This window comes from Fringilla coelebs (genome assembly GCF_963513975.1).
Source record: "Fringilla coelebs genome assembly, chromosome: Z".
Taxonomy (NCBI): domain Eukaryota; kingdom Metazoa; phylum Chordata; class Aves; order Passeriformes; family Fringillidae; genus Fringilla; species Fringilla coelebs.
Window position 1 is genome coordinate 39,459,893 of NC_140031.1, and position 12,560 is coordinate 39,472,452.

At 40.0% G+C, this 12,560-nt stretch overlaps 1 protein-coding gene across 1 annotated transcript; it reads right to left on the reverse strand.

Annotated features, from left to right (window-relative positions):
* Nucleotides 1-6,526: 6,526 nt before the first annotated feature.
* Nucleotides 6,527-10,252, reverse strand: LOC311165435 (cryptic protein-like; the record flags this gene model as incomplete). The annotated part of the gene is made up of 6 exons (XM_084225402.1): nucleotides 6,527-6,639; nucleotides 8,410-8,519; nucleotides 8,633-8,747; nucleotides 9,644-9,820; nucleotides 9,935-9,984; nucleotides 10,140-10,252. 6 exons carry the CDS (start codon nucleotides 10,250-10,252, stop codon nucleotides 6,527-6,529), a joined length of 678 nt encoding a protein of 225 aa, XP_084081528.1.
* Nucleotides 10,253-12,560: the final 2,308 nt, after the last annotated feature.

The following is a 12,560-nucleotide window of genomic DNA, read 5'->3' on the forward strand; positions in this document are numbered from 1 at the left end:
TGTCTGCATTGGGGTAGTTCTGCGTAAAACAGTAAAAATGACTGTCAGTTTAATAAACTTATGGGCTTCAGTATCTTCCCATGTGATCCTCTGGGAAAATAAATTACTCATAATTCTTGCTTTCATAGTTAACTGAATTTGCTTCATTTTTCATTGGGGTGTCTATTTTTATATGTTAAATCATACCTGTCTATTTTTTTTCTCCTGAAACTTCTACACATTTCAGTGTCTACCAAAAGAAGATGACAAATGCTATGTAATATTCCATTAATGGTGTCACTACTGCCAAGTAAATACTGATCTTTTTCTCTTGTCCCCATAGGATTTTGCACTATTTTGATACTATAATGGAAATTTGGGAACAGATTTTTTGCCCATTGGCATTTAGTTTTTACATTGTCTCTGCATGTTGATGTCTTTTGAAGCTAAAACTGACAATCTTTCTAACTAAGCTGTTGACATTAAAGCAGTGGTTACATTACCAGTTTTGGCTTGTCTAACTGTGGGCTCCTCTTCACTTTTGCTGCATGTCTCTCCTACATCCCTCTGTCAGCAAAGATCTGGGAATTAAGCCAATAGAATGAGAAAACAACATTTTGGATGGATAAGTGAATGGACCTGTCTGATTGAGGATGATACAACTAGAAAGAACTACTTGAGAACGTTGCAACATTGGGTATATATACTTGGCTCCTGGAATTAATATTTGCTACTTAGTTTTACCTGCATGGGTGATTCCCCGTTTAGTGATTGCCTGAGTTATTGGACTGGAGCTTGGCCTCCATATATTTTAGCCCTGTTGAACTTTTGTAGTTGTTTTTGGTTAGCAATAGCTAGCGACAAGGCATATCATGTGTGCTCAGATAAAAGAAGAACACACATAAGAATGAACTTAATTGGCTTTTTTTTCAGGTTATTGCACTACTGGATATGTACTGCACAGCATATCTGCACAAGTCTTTTTCCACACAGAGTGTGTCCATACAGAGGGAGCTGGGGCATAGCCTCTGTAAAGAGCAGTGGAAGGCAGAGACACAGAGCAAGGAGCATGCTGTAGTATTTCTTATTTCCGCTAAAGACTGATGTTAAAAGCAATAAGAAATTTCTGTCTCTGTCACCAAAATGCATCATAAATGATTTAGCAAACCAACACCAGCCTAACAGACAGGAAAACAGAGCTCAATCCATTTTAACATCACATAGCCTGCATAACATACCTTCAAAGATAATTAGGTGTACAGGCACATTGTTTTCATAGAGAGATTGTCTTCTTGTGCAAGAAGTATCTTCAGTACTGGTGCTGTATTAAACAAATTTGAGGTGAGGATACATAATGTGGGGGTTGGAAGAACAAGACTGACATGTAAACATAGGACTTGACATGTCTGATAATCTTGTGGGGTTTTTTTTTAAAGGTTTTGGTCCAAGAAATACTCTTTAAAAGAGTTTACGTGCAGAGTCAGGTGGGAAGGTTCTTTGGCACTAATTTTTATTTTTGATCCTAACTCTCTGCTTGTTGTGCATAAAGATGCTCTTGCAAATATTGTCTTTTCAGCATTGTACCGCGTCTTTATCTTTATTTAGTTTTTTTTCCTGATACTCCTTTTCATACTTTTTGAAAGGACTTCATCTTGGTGATTCAAAAACATGAAGCACAATTTTCCCCACAAGACTTCCTAGAATTTGACCAGAGCTTTTATGTGAGCACAGGAGACAGAGCTATTTGTTTCTTTGGTGAGAAAAAGATTTCTTTGTTCTTTTGTTTCTTTCTCATATATATATGAGATTTATTCTTTTTTATAACCTTTTGTAATGATTTATAAGTAGGATGGATCACAGGGATCTTTCTATTTATTGGGAAGATGCAAACAAAGTATTGTAGAGAACAGGCAGAAAGACGCATTGATGGTAAGAGTCGCAGGATGTTATGTGCCATGCCTACAAAGGAATTTAATGTTCAGCACTGTTTGCTGTCCAGTGACAGAAAACTCTGTGTGGATGGGTTGAAAATGACTGTCATAGTCCTGCCAGACCCAGTTCTTTGATTTGGAGCCTCACACGTTGTATGTCTATTTCTGCTCACAGAAAGCCAGTGAAAGGTGACAAGCTATGCCCCCGACTAAGTGTGAAGCTCAGAGAAGTATCTCAGCTGTCAGAGAAAGAGATCTGAGTCCTTGGGACCAGCTGCCGGAGGCTCAGCTGGACAGTGTGCTTCCTTTAACTGTAATGCCAGTGCCTTTCTGGCTGTTTGCTTTTGAGACTTTACCAGTGCTTCTGCCCTCATAGTACATTCCCAGCATTTCATCCAAATGTTATCAAACAAATAGTATCTAAACTGATGCCTCACCTCAGTTGGATTATAAATTGTAGTTTTGTAGAGATATGGTTGGGTTGCAGCAGATGACAGCTGCTAATGAAGGCTATTTCTGTACCCACATGTACCTGAAGACAAATGCTAGACCCAACATGCATAAGGCATCTGGTTTTATTCCAGTGACATATGGCAGCTTCACGACCTTATCAAGAAGTCACCCTCACAGCAGCATAAGCCAAGGGCAAGGTCAATCAGCCAAATGCAGAGGGAATTACAGGTTTTAATATCTTCTCTGACCAAGAAGGTGCTTTGCAATCACAAGGAGTACTCACAAAGCTGAGTAATTTTGCAGAGGGCAAGTATACAGCTGCTGTGTTGTCATTAAGTCTCCCATGCTTGTACATGACTGTGCTGCAAAAGATGAGGCAGACTGTGAATTACAGATGATAATTGCAGGGTAGCTAGATAGGCCTCCATGAGATATACCCTTACAACTTTAGAAAATGCTTCTAAATATATGCTTTAACTTTTAGCTTCTCCTGAGGATACAGGAGAAGCTAAAAGTTAAAGCATATATTTACAGTCTGCCTCATCTCCTGTGTGGATACAGGAGCTGGACTTGTTGGTCCTTGTGGGTACTTTCCAACTCAGAATATTCTATTATCATGTGATTCTAATTCACAGGGCTACTCAACATGTGAGCCAGTCCGCTGTATTATATTACCCTTCCAATTGATGGAAGATAAAATATAAAGTTACTGTATATTTGCTCAGGTTTATGAAATTTGTGGGTGTAATGACCCAGATGTATAGCCTGACACTATCAGAGTTAATCAAAGATGAATAGTTAAATACAACCTTAGCAATCTCAAGTGTGCCAATTAAAAAAAAAAAGGATCCCCAAATAACTCCGGATAAACAAGTGTGGAAAATCGCTTCTAATTCTGTTTTGGCTGGCTTCTCTCTAGGTGAGAGAAGGCTATTGGCACCTATAGGTACCATTAACACTTCTCTGGAGCAACAGAAACCCGTATTGATGGGAATAAAGTCATCTCAAGAGATAACCATCAGATACTCAGAGAGACACATAAGTGACACTTCCTCAGTATCTGGTACCTGAAAGTTAGCTTTTACAGGTTTGTGCGCGCACCTCGGTGCACTACGTGGCCTTATGCAAAACTAATCCCTTCCTTTCAATGGGCAGTGTGTTAAGGGCAGAGGGCAGCATCCCCCTGCAGGTCTGTGCCTGGCAGCAGAGCTCCAGGTCCAGGGCTCTCCACCACGTTCTTATCCAGTTTGGGCTCTTATCAGCTGTGCCCCTCGGAGTGGTGGAGGCTGGAGCAATTGCAAGGGCGAAGCCACAGAGGCCAGCTGCAGGCAGCACCATTTGTTTGAGCTCTGGAGTCAACTGCGAGGAGGAAAAGATCTTGGGCTTTGGGGCCCTGTGGATCATCCGATAAATGCTTCTCTTTGAGGGTCTTCCCCCTGCCCAAATGTGGCTGCATACAGAGAAGGCACGGGCATGAACTTGCAGGGACAGATGTCTACTTTGCCGGGATGTGCCATGTCTGACAGAGCGGTCTGAGAGTTAGCATGAGGCTGAAGAGTAAGCATTGCTATTTGCTATAAACAAACCTTAGCAAAGTGCCTGTAATTGCACTGTTAGAAGGTTGGCCAGGCCTAGATGGTAACAGGGGAGGAAAATAATGCTTTCTTTTATCTGCTCTTGCAGACAGCTGGAGACAGATAAAAGCGGAGACAGTTTTAACCTAAGCAAAGATTGTGACTGTATGCTTTCTTTTGTTCCTCAGTGCTTTCTGCTTTCCTCCCTCTAAGTTACATTTTTATTTGCAAATGAGACTATGCATGGGATAGCTTCTGCATGCTTTTCCTTTTTCCACTCTTCTTGTTTTTCTTTAACTTAAGGAGATAGGTTTTTCTTCTAATTTGACTCCTGTGGCTGCCTCTGCTTCAGAAGTATGTGAGAAACACAGACTGAACTTCTACCAATGCCTCACCAATTCCAGAGCTCTGACACAGAGACAAGATTAATATCATCCACAACTGACACTGAAGGAGTAGTTTTGCCATAGTATGGTGGAAATAAAACCATCCTGAAGCAGAATTTTTGGATTTTCCAGTAACAGACTGCAATGGGATAAGATAGAGAGAAAGGGAACTGTTATCTTAAAATCAAACAAACAAAACCTCTCTGTTTCTTCATCCAGAGAAAATTCAAATTCTGGCATTCACAGTAATAAATTGCACTGACATGATTAAAACTACTTATGCATCTGAGTTCCCCATGCAATGCTTTGGTACTGTAGAAACAGAACAGCACATCTAATCTGATGCCCTGTACTAATGCTCTGGTACAGAAGGAAAATACTTTTTTGCTAGACTTTTCAGTTGGTCTAATTCTGCAAATCAGACCAACCTGATAGTGCATAGCCTCATCAGGGTGGCTCTTGCAGGTACACAGGCTCATTGACACACAATTATTCCAGTTCAGTTTTTAATGATTAAATCTGCTGTGGATGTTATTGAAACAGAAATAGCTGTTCTGGTGTAAAACCTGTATTAAAACTTTTTTTTTTTTCTTTTGTTAATTGCAATCTTTAACGGCTCTGTAAATTTCCACAGGGATAAAAATTCAGATGTATTTTTACTGTACTATGTATTTTCCTTTAAATAGTAAAGACTGTTTGAAGCACATTACCAGCTGTATTGCTTACAGATTTCTCAGGTATGCTTTATGGCAAGCCAAGATGATTTCACAGTGGCATTGCTGAGATTTCATCATCTGTTAAATAAAGGCACAGCTATTTTCCTCCAGCTGTTCTCTTTGATATTTAATTATCCTAAGATGGTCTGTGGAAACACAAGCTGAAGGATACAGACCAGTTTGTGTGAAATAATGGGAAAAGGACCATTTCTAGTCTAGTAGATTATTTGAAGAGTGAGAAGCCTTGTCTCTCAGCACAAGTGTAGAGTTGGGAAGGAATAGTCTGAATTAGTTGCAATATTGAACATGAATATGTTTTTACACAATGACTCCCTATAAAAGTCTGATTCTGAGTAATCATATATCTAAAGGCAGGCACTACATTATGTCATTTGTTAGTATTGCATCCTTTTCTGCTTAAGAACTGGATTGTCTCGATTTGCAGCACCAAATAAATAAGAAATTTTAAGGATTAAATATATTGAATTTTTAAAAGACATTAATAATTTTCTTCATCAGTAATATATTTTTAGTCAATACATGTTATGAATCTTGTTTTGAAGTTGTTTGTATGTGGTACCTCCACTCCAAAAGGATGAAGCTACAATTTAGGTTCATCTTTGCAATTTTTTTCAAAACAAACCTGTTTCTGCTTTATAAACTTGAATTAAAGTGCACTTACATTTTGTCTTTTACAGTCTAGATATACTAATTTTTAAATTATATATAAATCAATATATAATTGATTATTGCTGTAGAAATTTTAACAAAGTTGCTCTTTGCTGTCATTTTAAAAAAAGAGACACTCATATTTCTAGAATATGAAGTAAATCCTCAAAAGAAAAATAACCATCACTTATGTGTTCTTAATAGATTTGATTCCTGCCATGCAAATTATGCATATATACAATTTTGCTGTAATATATAAGAAAGACTATGTAACTTTTATAATTCTCTATGTTAGAGCTTGAAAGATATCTACTCTTAAACCCCTCCTTATGGTGTCAATTACTGTTTGCTCATTCTACCCTGTGTTTTTTTTGCAAGATAAAATAGAATGACAAATGGTAGATAAGAATTTTCAAGTTTAAATAAAGTTAAACAAAAAGTTTTCAGAAATGAAATCAGTTTTATTTGTTACAAGAGTTGTACAGTGTACAAAAGAAATTACTATAATTTACAATACTTCAGGCATAGAATATTGGGGGGGTTGCTTCCACTGGAAGAGCAATATTTTGAAAATAAAGAATCGTTAGAATCAGATATTGATAGCAGTATCAATATAATAATATAATAATAAATACTTCACATTCATATAATCTGAATTTATAATAACCCAGGTATTTCAACATTAACTAATACATCTTAATCTGTCTCCAACATGCAGGTAGAAGAGTCTTCTGTATCTCATAGAAGAAATGTATGATTCATGGTGAGGGTTATATCAACCCTGAGTATTTCCCCTTGTCCAGTTTCACAACTGCCAGCTAGCAGAACTCCAGGAGGATGGCGAGCAGGCAAGTGACTGAAAACACTGTTTGCTGTAATCTTAAACCATTAGAATACAGGCTGATAATTTCCTCTGTTTCCGATGTCAGTTCTTAAAAGAAATAAAAATTTAAAAAAAGGTTAATGAGTAAATATGTAAATTTGAAAACATAAGGTTTTTCAACATGCTTGAAAAGTCCTCTGACATCTCACAGGTACTTAAGTTAAAGGTATCAGCTGTTAAAGCCAATCAAAGGGACTATTCTTAGGGGAGAGATGTAAATAGATGTCCCATCAATGATCGTTTGAGGAGCAACTGATAGCACTTATCAGCTCTTGCAGGCATTAATCTCAGAATAATCAAAAGTAAATACCAAGAAAAAGCAAGAGGAAGAACTTCACAAGAGGTAAGCACTCAAGCCTGAATGCCGGCTTTTAACCCTTCCTTTAACAAGGGACTTAGCTTTTAGCAAAAGCAGAGAAGTCATACCCTCTTGTACGTGAAAGCAACGGAGTCCCTGCTCAGAGGATTCTCCGCTGAGATTTTTATTGTCTTAAACTGAATTTAAGAGTAGTAAGCAGTTGACTGCTTTTACAGAGCATAGGGAGACCCACTGCTCCTGTAATGAGGAACAATAGGTCTGATTCAATGCTAAACATGTAAAGAGTTGAATGAGCAAGTTGTGTGACACATATAACTGCTCAGTACAGAAGACTTCATGGAAAAAGCGGTTCTGGTGGAATTTTTTTTTTCTGTCTAGGGTTACAAAGGTAGGAATGTCACCTTTTTAATGTTTTGATTTACATCTGAGTTGGTGCTACAACTCAGAAGTCACAGCTTCAAGGCATTGCTACTCAGGTAGGAATCTGGTCAGGAAACAAGAGGCTGCTTGGGGTGCAAATGAATCTTGAAACCCTTTAGGTCTGTTGTTTTCTTACCCTGCTAAGGAGTGATGTTGGCACAACTGAAGGAAAGCACAAGATGGGATTGAGACACTATGGGTGGAAGGGGTAAGAATATTTTGCACTAATTTTGCCACTGAAGAGAAAATATTATTAAATCCTCATAGTGATCTCAAGAGTATTGAGAACCGTCTGAATCAATCAGTTCCCCATGGAAAATAATACCAGTATAGCAGTTCTTTAAATCCTTCTGCTAGCTGATAGACTGTTTTCAAAAATATTCAACCATTTATTCAGGGAATTTCACAGGCTGATATAGCAAGACTTCACCTAAAATGATACAGTGCTTTTGAGGAGACTAGGTGACGCTACTTTACACTTATCAGGATAATGGCTACATATTTTTTAGTGAGGAGTGTGTTCAGACTTAAAACTCATACAAGACCATTCTGAAGACTGAGATACAGATCTTAAAAAAAGATTCAGATTGGTTTTGTGTCATTTAAGCGTGATGATTGATGATTCTGTGTATTAAATAGACACAACTTTTTTCTCTAGTGAAATACCAGTTTCTACTTCCTCCGCACCAGTATACACTACTGTTTTTTCTCTTTACCTAAGAAAGATGTTTTGTGCTTGGATTTAGCTTAATTGTAGAAATTGTCCTGGCTAAGTGGGAAGTCATAGACATACAGATTTTGCAGAACAGAGAGGTATTTAACCTCTGTAATCTTCAACTAGAACGGTGGGAAGTTTCCTACTGCACAGAATTATGAATATCTGAAACTGTCTTATGTGCTGTACTATACAGTCAAGAGCAGTGCTTTTTACTGTCTCGCTGATGCATTCACTAAAGCAAAGCAACCCACTGTAGGAGTCCAACTAGTGCACAGACTGCATCCTCCAGGTACCCCACCACTGCAGGAGGCAATTCTGTCACCCAGGAGATAAAAATGTTTGATTTAATGCTGCTTCTTACCGCAGTTACTCTGCGTTATTTCTGAGAGACAGTGCAGGGTGCCATAGCCACACCGACAAAGCCAACAGTCCTTCAGCACCCAGACGCCGTGGGGAATGCTGCCGCAGTTCCTGTCAACGACAAGGGAGACATTTGGTACACCCCTGGCCCCACCACGGAAAACAACCATCCAGAACACCACACTCATTCTCTCTGATTTTCGTCTGGGTTTTTTTTTTTTTACCCTAGCCGCTCATCGTATTCACAGTATCTGCCGGTGAAGTGCTTTAGGCAGGCACAGAAGGTCCCCAGGATACAAGTTCCTCCATTCTGGCAGCAGCGTCTGTTCAGTTTTTTACCTGCAAGACAATGTTACAGAGGTTAACAAGCATCTCAGGGGCTCTGAACCTCACCTTTTCTTCACTTGTTCTCTCAGGTCTCTCCAGTTCCCAAAGTCTCTTAAGGGTATCTAGTTTTATTGTCTTTAGAGACAATAAAATTATATGCCTGTTAGGAGTGTTTGTTCAGCTAAACCCAGTTTGTTTAGTTAAGGATTAGAAACAAGCTACTAGGGATTACAGGATGGTGAAGAAGCAACGCCTGGCAAATTCTGTAGCAGCAGGATGTGTTCAAGTGAAATATTTCACTTTGACAGATGCAGGTTTCAATCACACAAAGAAATGAGGCATTTTTATTGGGAAGTGATAATTATTTTTGAATAAAAACTGGGAAGTTACTTGCTTTTGACGGGGGGGGGGGGGGGGGGAGGGGTTGGGAATGCTCTCTTAAGCCTTTTTCAGACTCCTGGGGTTGAGCACCAATCTAAAACTTTATATATATATGGAATACTTTTTTTAGTAGTGTTGCTTTCACGTAGCTCAAACCTTTTTTATAAAATTAACATTTTTATGGTCATTTATTTTTATGGCCATTTATTTTTATGGTCATTTAATATCGTGAATTCTAAAAAATGAACAGAATGTTAGAAAATTTTTCAGATGCTCTTGTAAACACGAAGTGCCAAACACTTCTTCATTCTTAGTATTCTTCCTTGTTTTTCCTTAATAATTTTGCAAGTGAGAGATCTTCAGTTCTACCTTAAGTTTTTATCACCATTTACTAAGTGACCATGGGTATAATTGAAATGGGTGGTCACAGAAAACCAGCAGGCTGGAACCTTCCAATTAAAGCATTGCTATATTAAATTTTTAAAAAGTAATTTTCTGACATTGTTTACAAGAATAATGTTACTTACTCTCTGTAATTCCAGTGAAAGGTACTAAAGACCTGGAGCTCTGTTGCTTTCTACTTTCGTAACTCTGATTCATATCGCTGAGCGCATTTGTAAAGGTCCCTTCATTCTTGGGCTGCTGCTTTTGTGCTGTAGCATTGAGACTTTTCACAATTTCTTTCCGTTCTTCTTTTTCAGGGCCTTGACAAGAAGTGCAAATATGTAAGGGAAGGGTAGTTCGTAACAAAGAAATGCATACTGTAAATGTAGAAGAAAAACACAGCGGAGCAGGGAGAAACATGAAGTTTCACTTACCTTTTTCTAAATGAACAGCCTGCCAGACCAGAGTCACAGTGAAAAGAATTCTGTAACAAAATAACAAGAGAGAGAGAAAAAAAAAATCAAACCAGAAATAAATTTGTGCTAATAAGACACAAACACTAAAACGAATGATGAGTGTGTGAACTTGTAATAAGCATCCCTGGCTAGAGAAGGTCCCCGGCATCTCAAGCAAACTTACTTAAGATGATTTCCCCAGTACATTTTTCTGCAGCCAGAAATAGCCGTGCGGTCCTCCGGGAGAGCTTGAGCAGAAGGAAGATGTCCAGAGCCCTCTACTTCAGGCTGTTGCATGTAGCAGTCCTCACACCGCAGACGCCGATGGACAGAGAAAGCGGGACTGACGAAGCTTTCCCCCGGCTGTCCAGCTTACCGCCAGGCTTAGTCGCCAGCCGTACCGCCGGCTGAGCCCGGTCCGGGCGCCGGGAACATCCCTGCGGGCTGGGACTCCCTGGCCAGCCCCCGATTTACACGCACTGCTGAAGGGTGGAGCAAGGTGGGGACACCTACTGCTGGGGGCAGACTTGAGAGCCCATGAGCACAGCCAAAAGCCCAAGGCAGGAAGATCTCAGGCCCGGTATATTTCTCAGGACCGAAAACTTTGTACCACCATATAGTGCATAGGTACAAACAAACAAGCAAGCAAACCTTCTAAAGAACTGCAATAGGTAGATCATAAACTGGAGCAGGTATATATAAGGAAGGTTAAAAAGCCTCAGCTCTACCTTTATGCCTTGTCTCTGCCAGGTTTTTCCACCAGGGATCTGCTTTATGAGATTGTACTACTTTGCAGCAGAGATACTTAAAACCTGCTTTTGAGATTTCTACTAAAAATACTGGGAAAAGCAGTATAAGGTCCTTGAGGGAGGATTGTTGTCTCACCAGAGCTGTTAATAATGTTTTCTGAAAATTTTTCCTGTTAGTAATATTAGGCCCATTAGTGGGTGTTCCCAGTCTGAGTTCATGCAGTATCAGCAGATACCTAGATATCATTTACTGTGTGTACTGAAACGGGCTAGGATCATTCACATGGCTTTGCCATGGCTCAGTATCGTGAGCAAAAAGACCTGCAGCTGGGCAGTGCTAAAAAAGCAGCTCTGGGCAGGCTTTTCTCATCACATTTCCACATTTTGTACCACCAAGTGCATGTGGCCTTTACTTAAGTTGTGGCAGGAAACTGAAGCAGTACAATTTGTTTTGTTTTGGAGGGGCATTAGAAGAGGGATGTTTTCACCATGTCACTGCAAACCAAGGCAGTACAAGTTTCATCTTGGCTAGATACAAGATCACATCAGAAATATGGGTCAGACCTCACAGAAGAAATGGCTGCACTGACTAAAGACATTATCATCCCTTGTTTGCAAGTCCCTGTGGCTGTCACTTGTCAGATTTGCCCCATCTGAATGAAGGGTTTGGAAGCTGTGATAACTTCTCATCCAATTTGGTACAAAGACTGGCTTAATTTACAAAGATAGCTGGCCTAATTAAAGTTAACCTTCTTGGCACTAAAGAGGCACTAAGGCAGATGGAGAGTGTTTTTAAGACATGCTCTCTTACACAGCTGTACACAGCATGGGCAACAAACAAGAGAAGGTGGAAACTATTGTGAAATCTGAAAACTATGCTGTAATTGCTATCATGGCAACACTGGGAAAAGTCATACAACTGGAACACTGCAATCAAGAGCTACAAGCTATTCAGAGCTCTTTATCTCCAAATTGGAGACGCCTGGATTTGATACATGGTCAGTTCAATGGATAAAGAGTTGGCTGGCTGGTTGCAGCCAGGGATTCGTGGTCAGTGAATCTGTGTTGAGGTGGAGACTGGTGATGAGTGATGTCCTCAGGCTGTTTTGAGACCACTGCTCTGCAATGACACAGACAGTGGGATTGAGTGCAGTCTCAACAAGTTTGCAAATGACACAAATCTGAGCAGTGCAGTTGACACAACAGAAGGATGGGATGCCATCCAAAGGGACCTGGACAAGCTTGAGAGTTGGGCCCGTGAGAACTGTATGAAGCTCAACAATTCCAAATGCAAGGTGCTGCACGTGGGCTGGGGCAATCCCAGACATGAGAACAAATGGGGAGAAGAGCTTACTGAGAGCATCCTTGTGCGGTTGGGGATTCTAGAAGATAAAAGCTGGACATGATCCAACATTATGTGCTTGCATACTAGAAAGGCAAAAATGTCCTGGGATGCATCAAATGTGTGTACTATGGGTTGAGGGATGAGATTCTGCCCCTCTGCTCTGCCCTGCTGAGACCCCACCTGGAACACTGCATCCAGCTCTGGAGTCCCCAGCACAGAAGGGATGTAAACCTGTAAGAGTAGGACCAGAGGAAGCCACTAGGTGTTCCGAGGGATAGAGTCTCCCGCCTATGAAGACAGGCAGAGAGATTTGGGACAGTTCTGCCTGAAGAAGAGAAGGCTCTGAAAAGCCCTCATTATGACCTTCCAGTACCTTAAGGGAACTTGAAAAAAGAAGAGTGAGGACCTTTATATGTGGCGAGATAGTGATAGGACAAAGGACAATGGTTTTAAACTGAAAAGAGGCAGGTTTATATTAGCTATTAGGAAGATATTCTTTACTGTGAGGGTG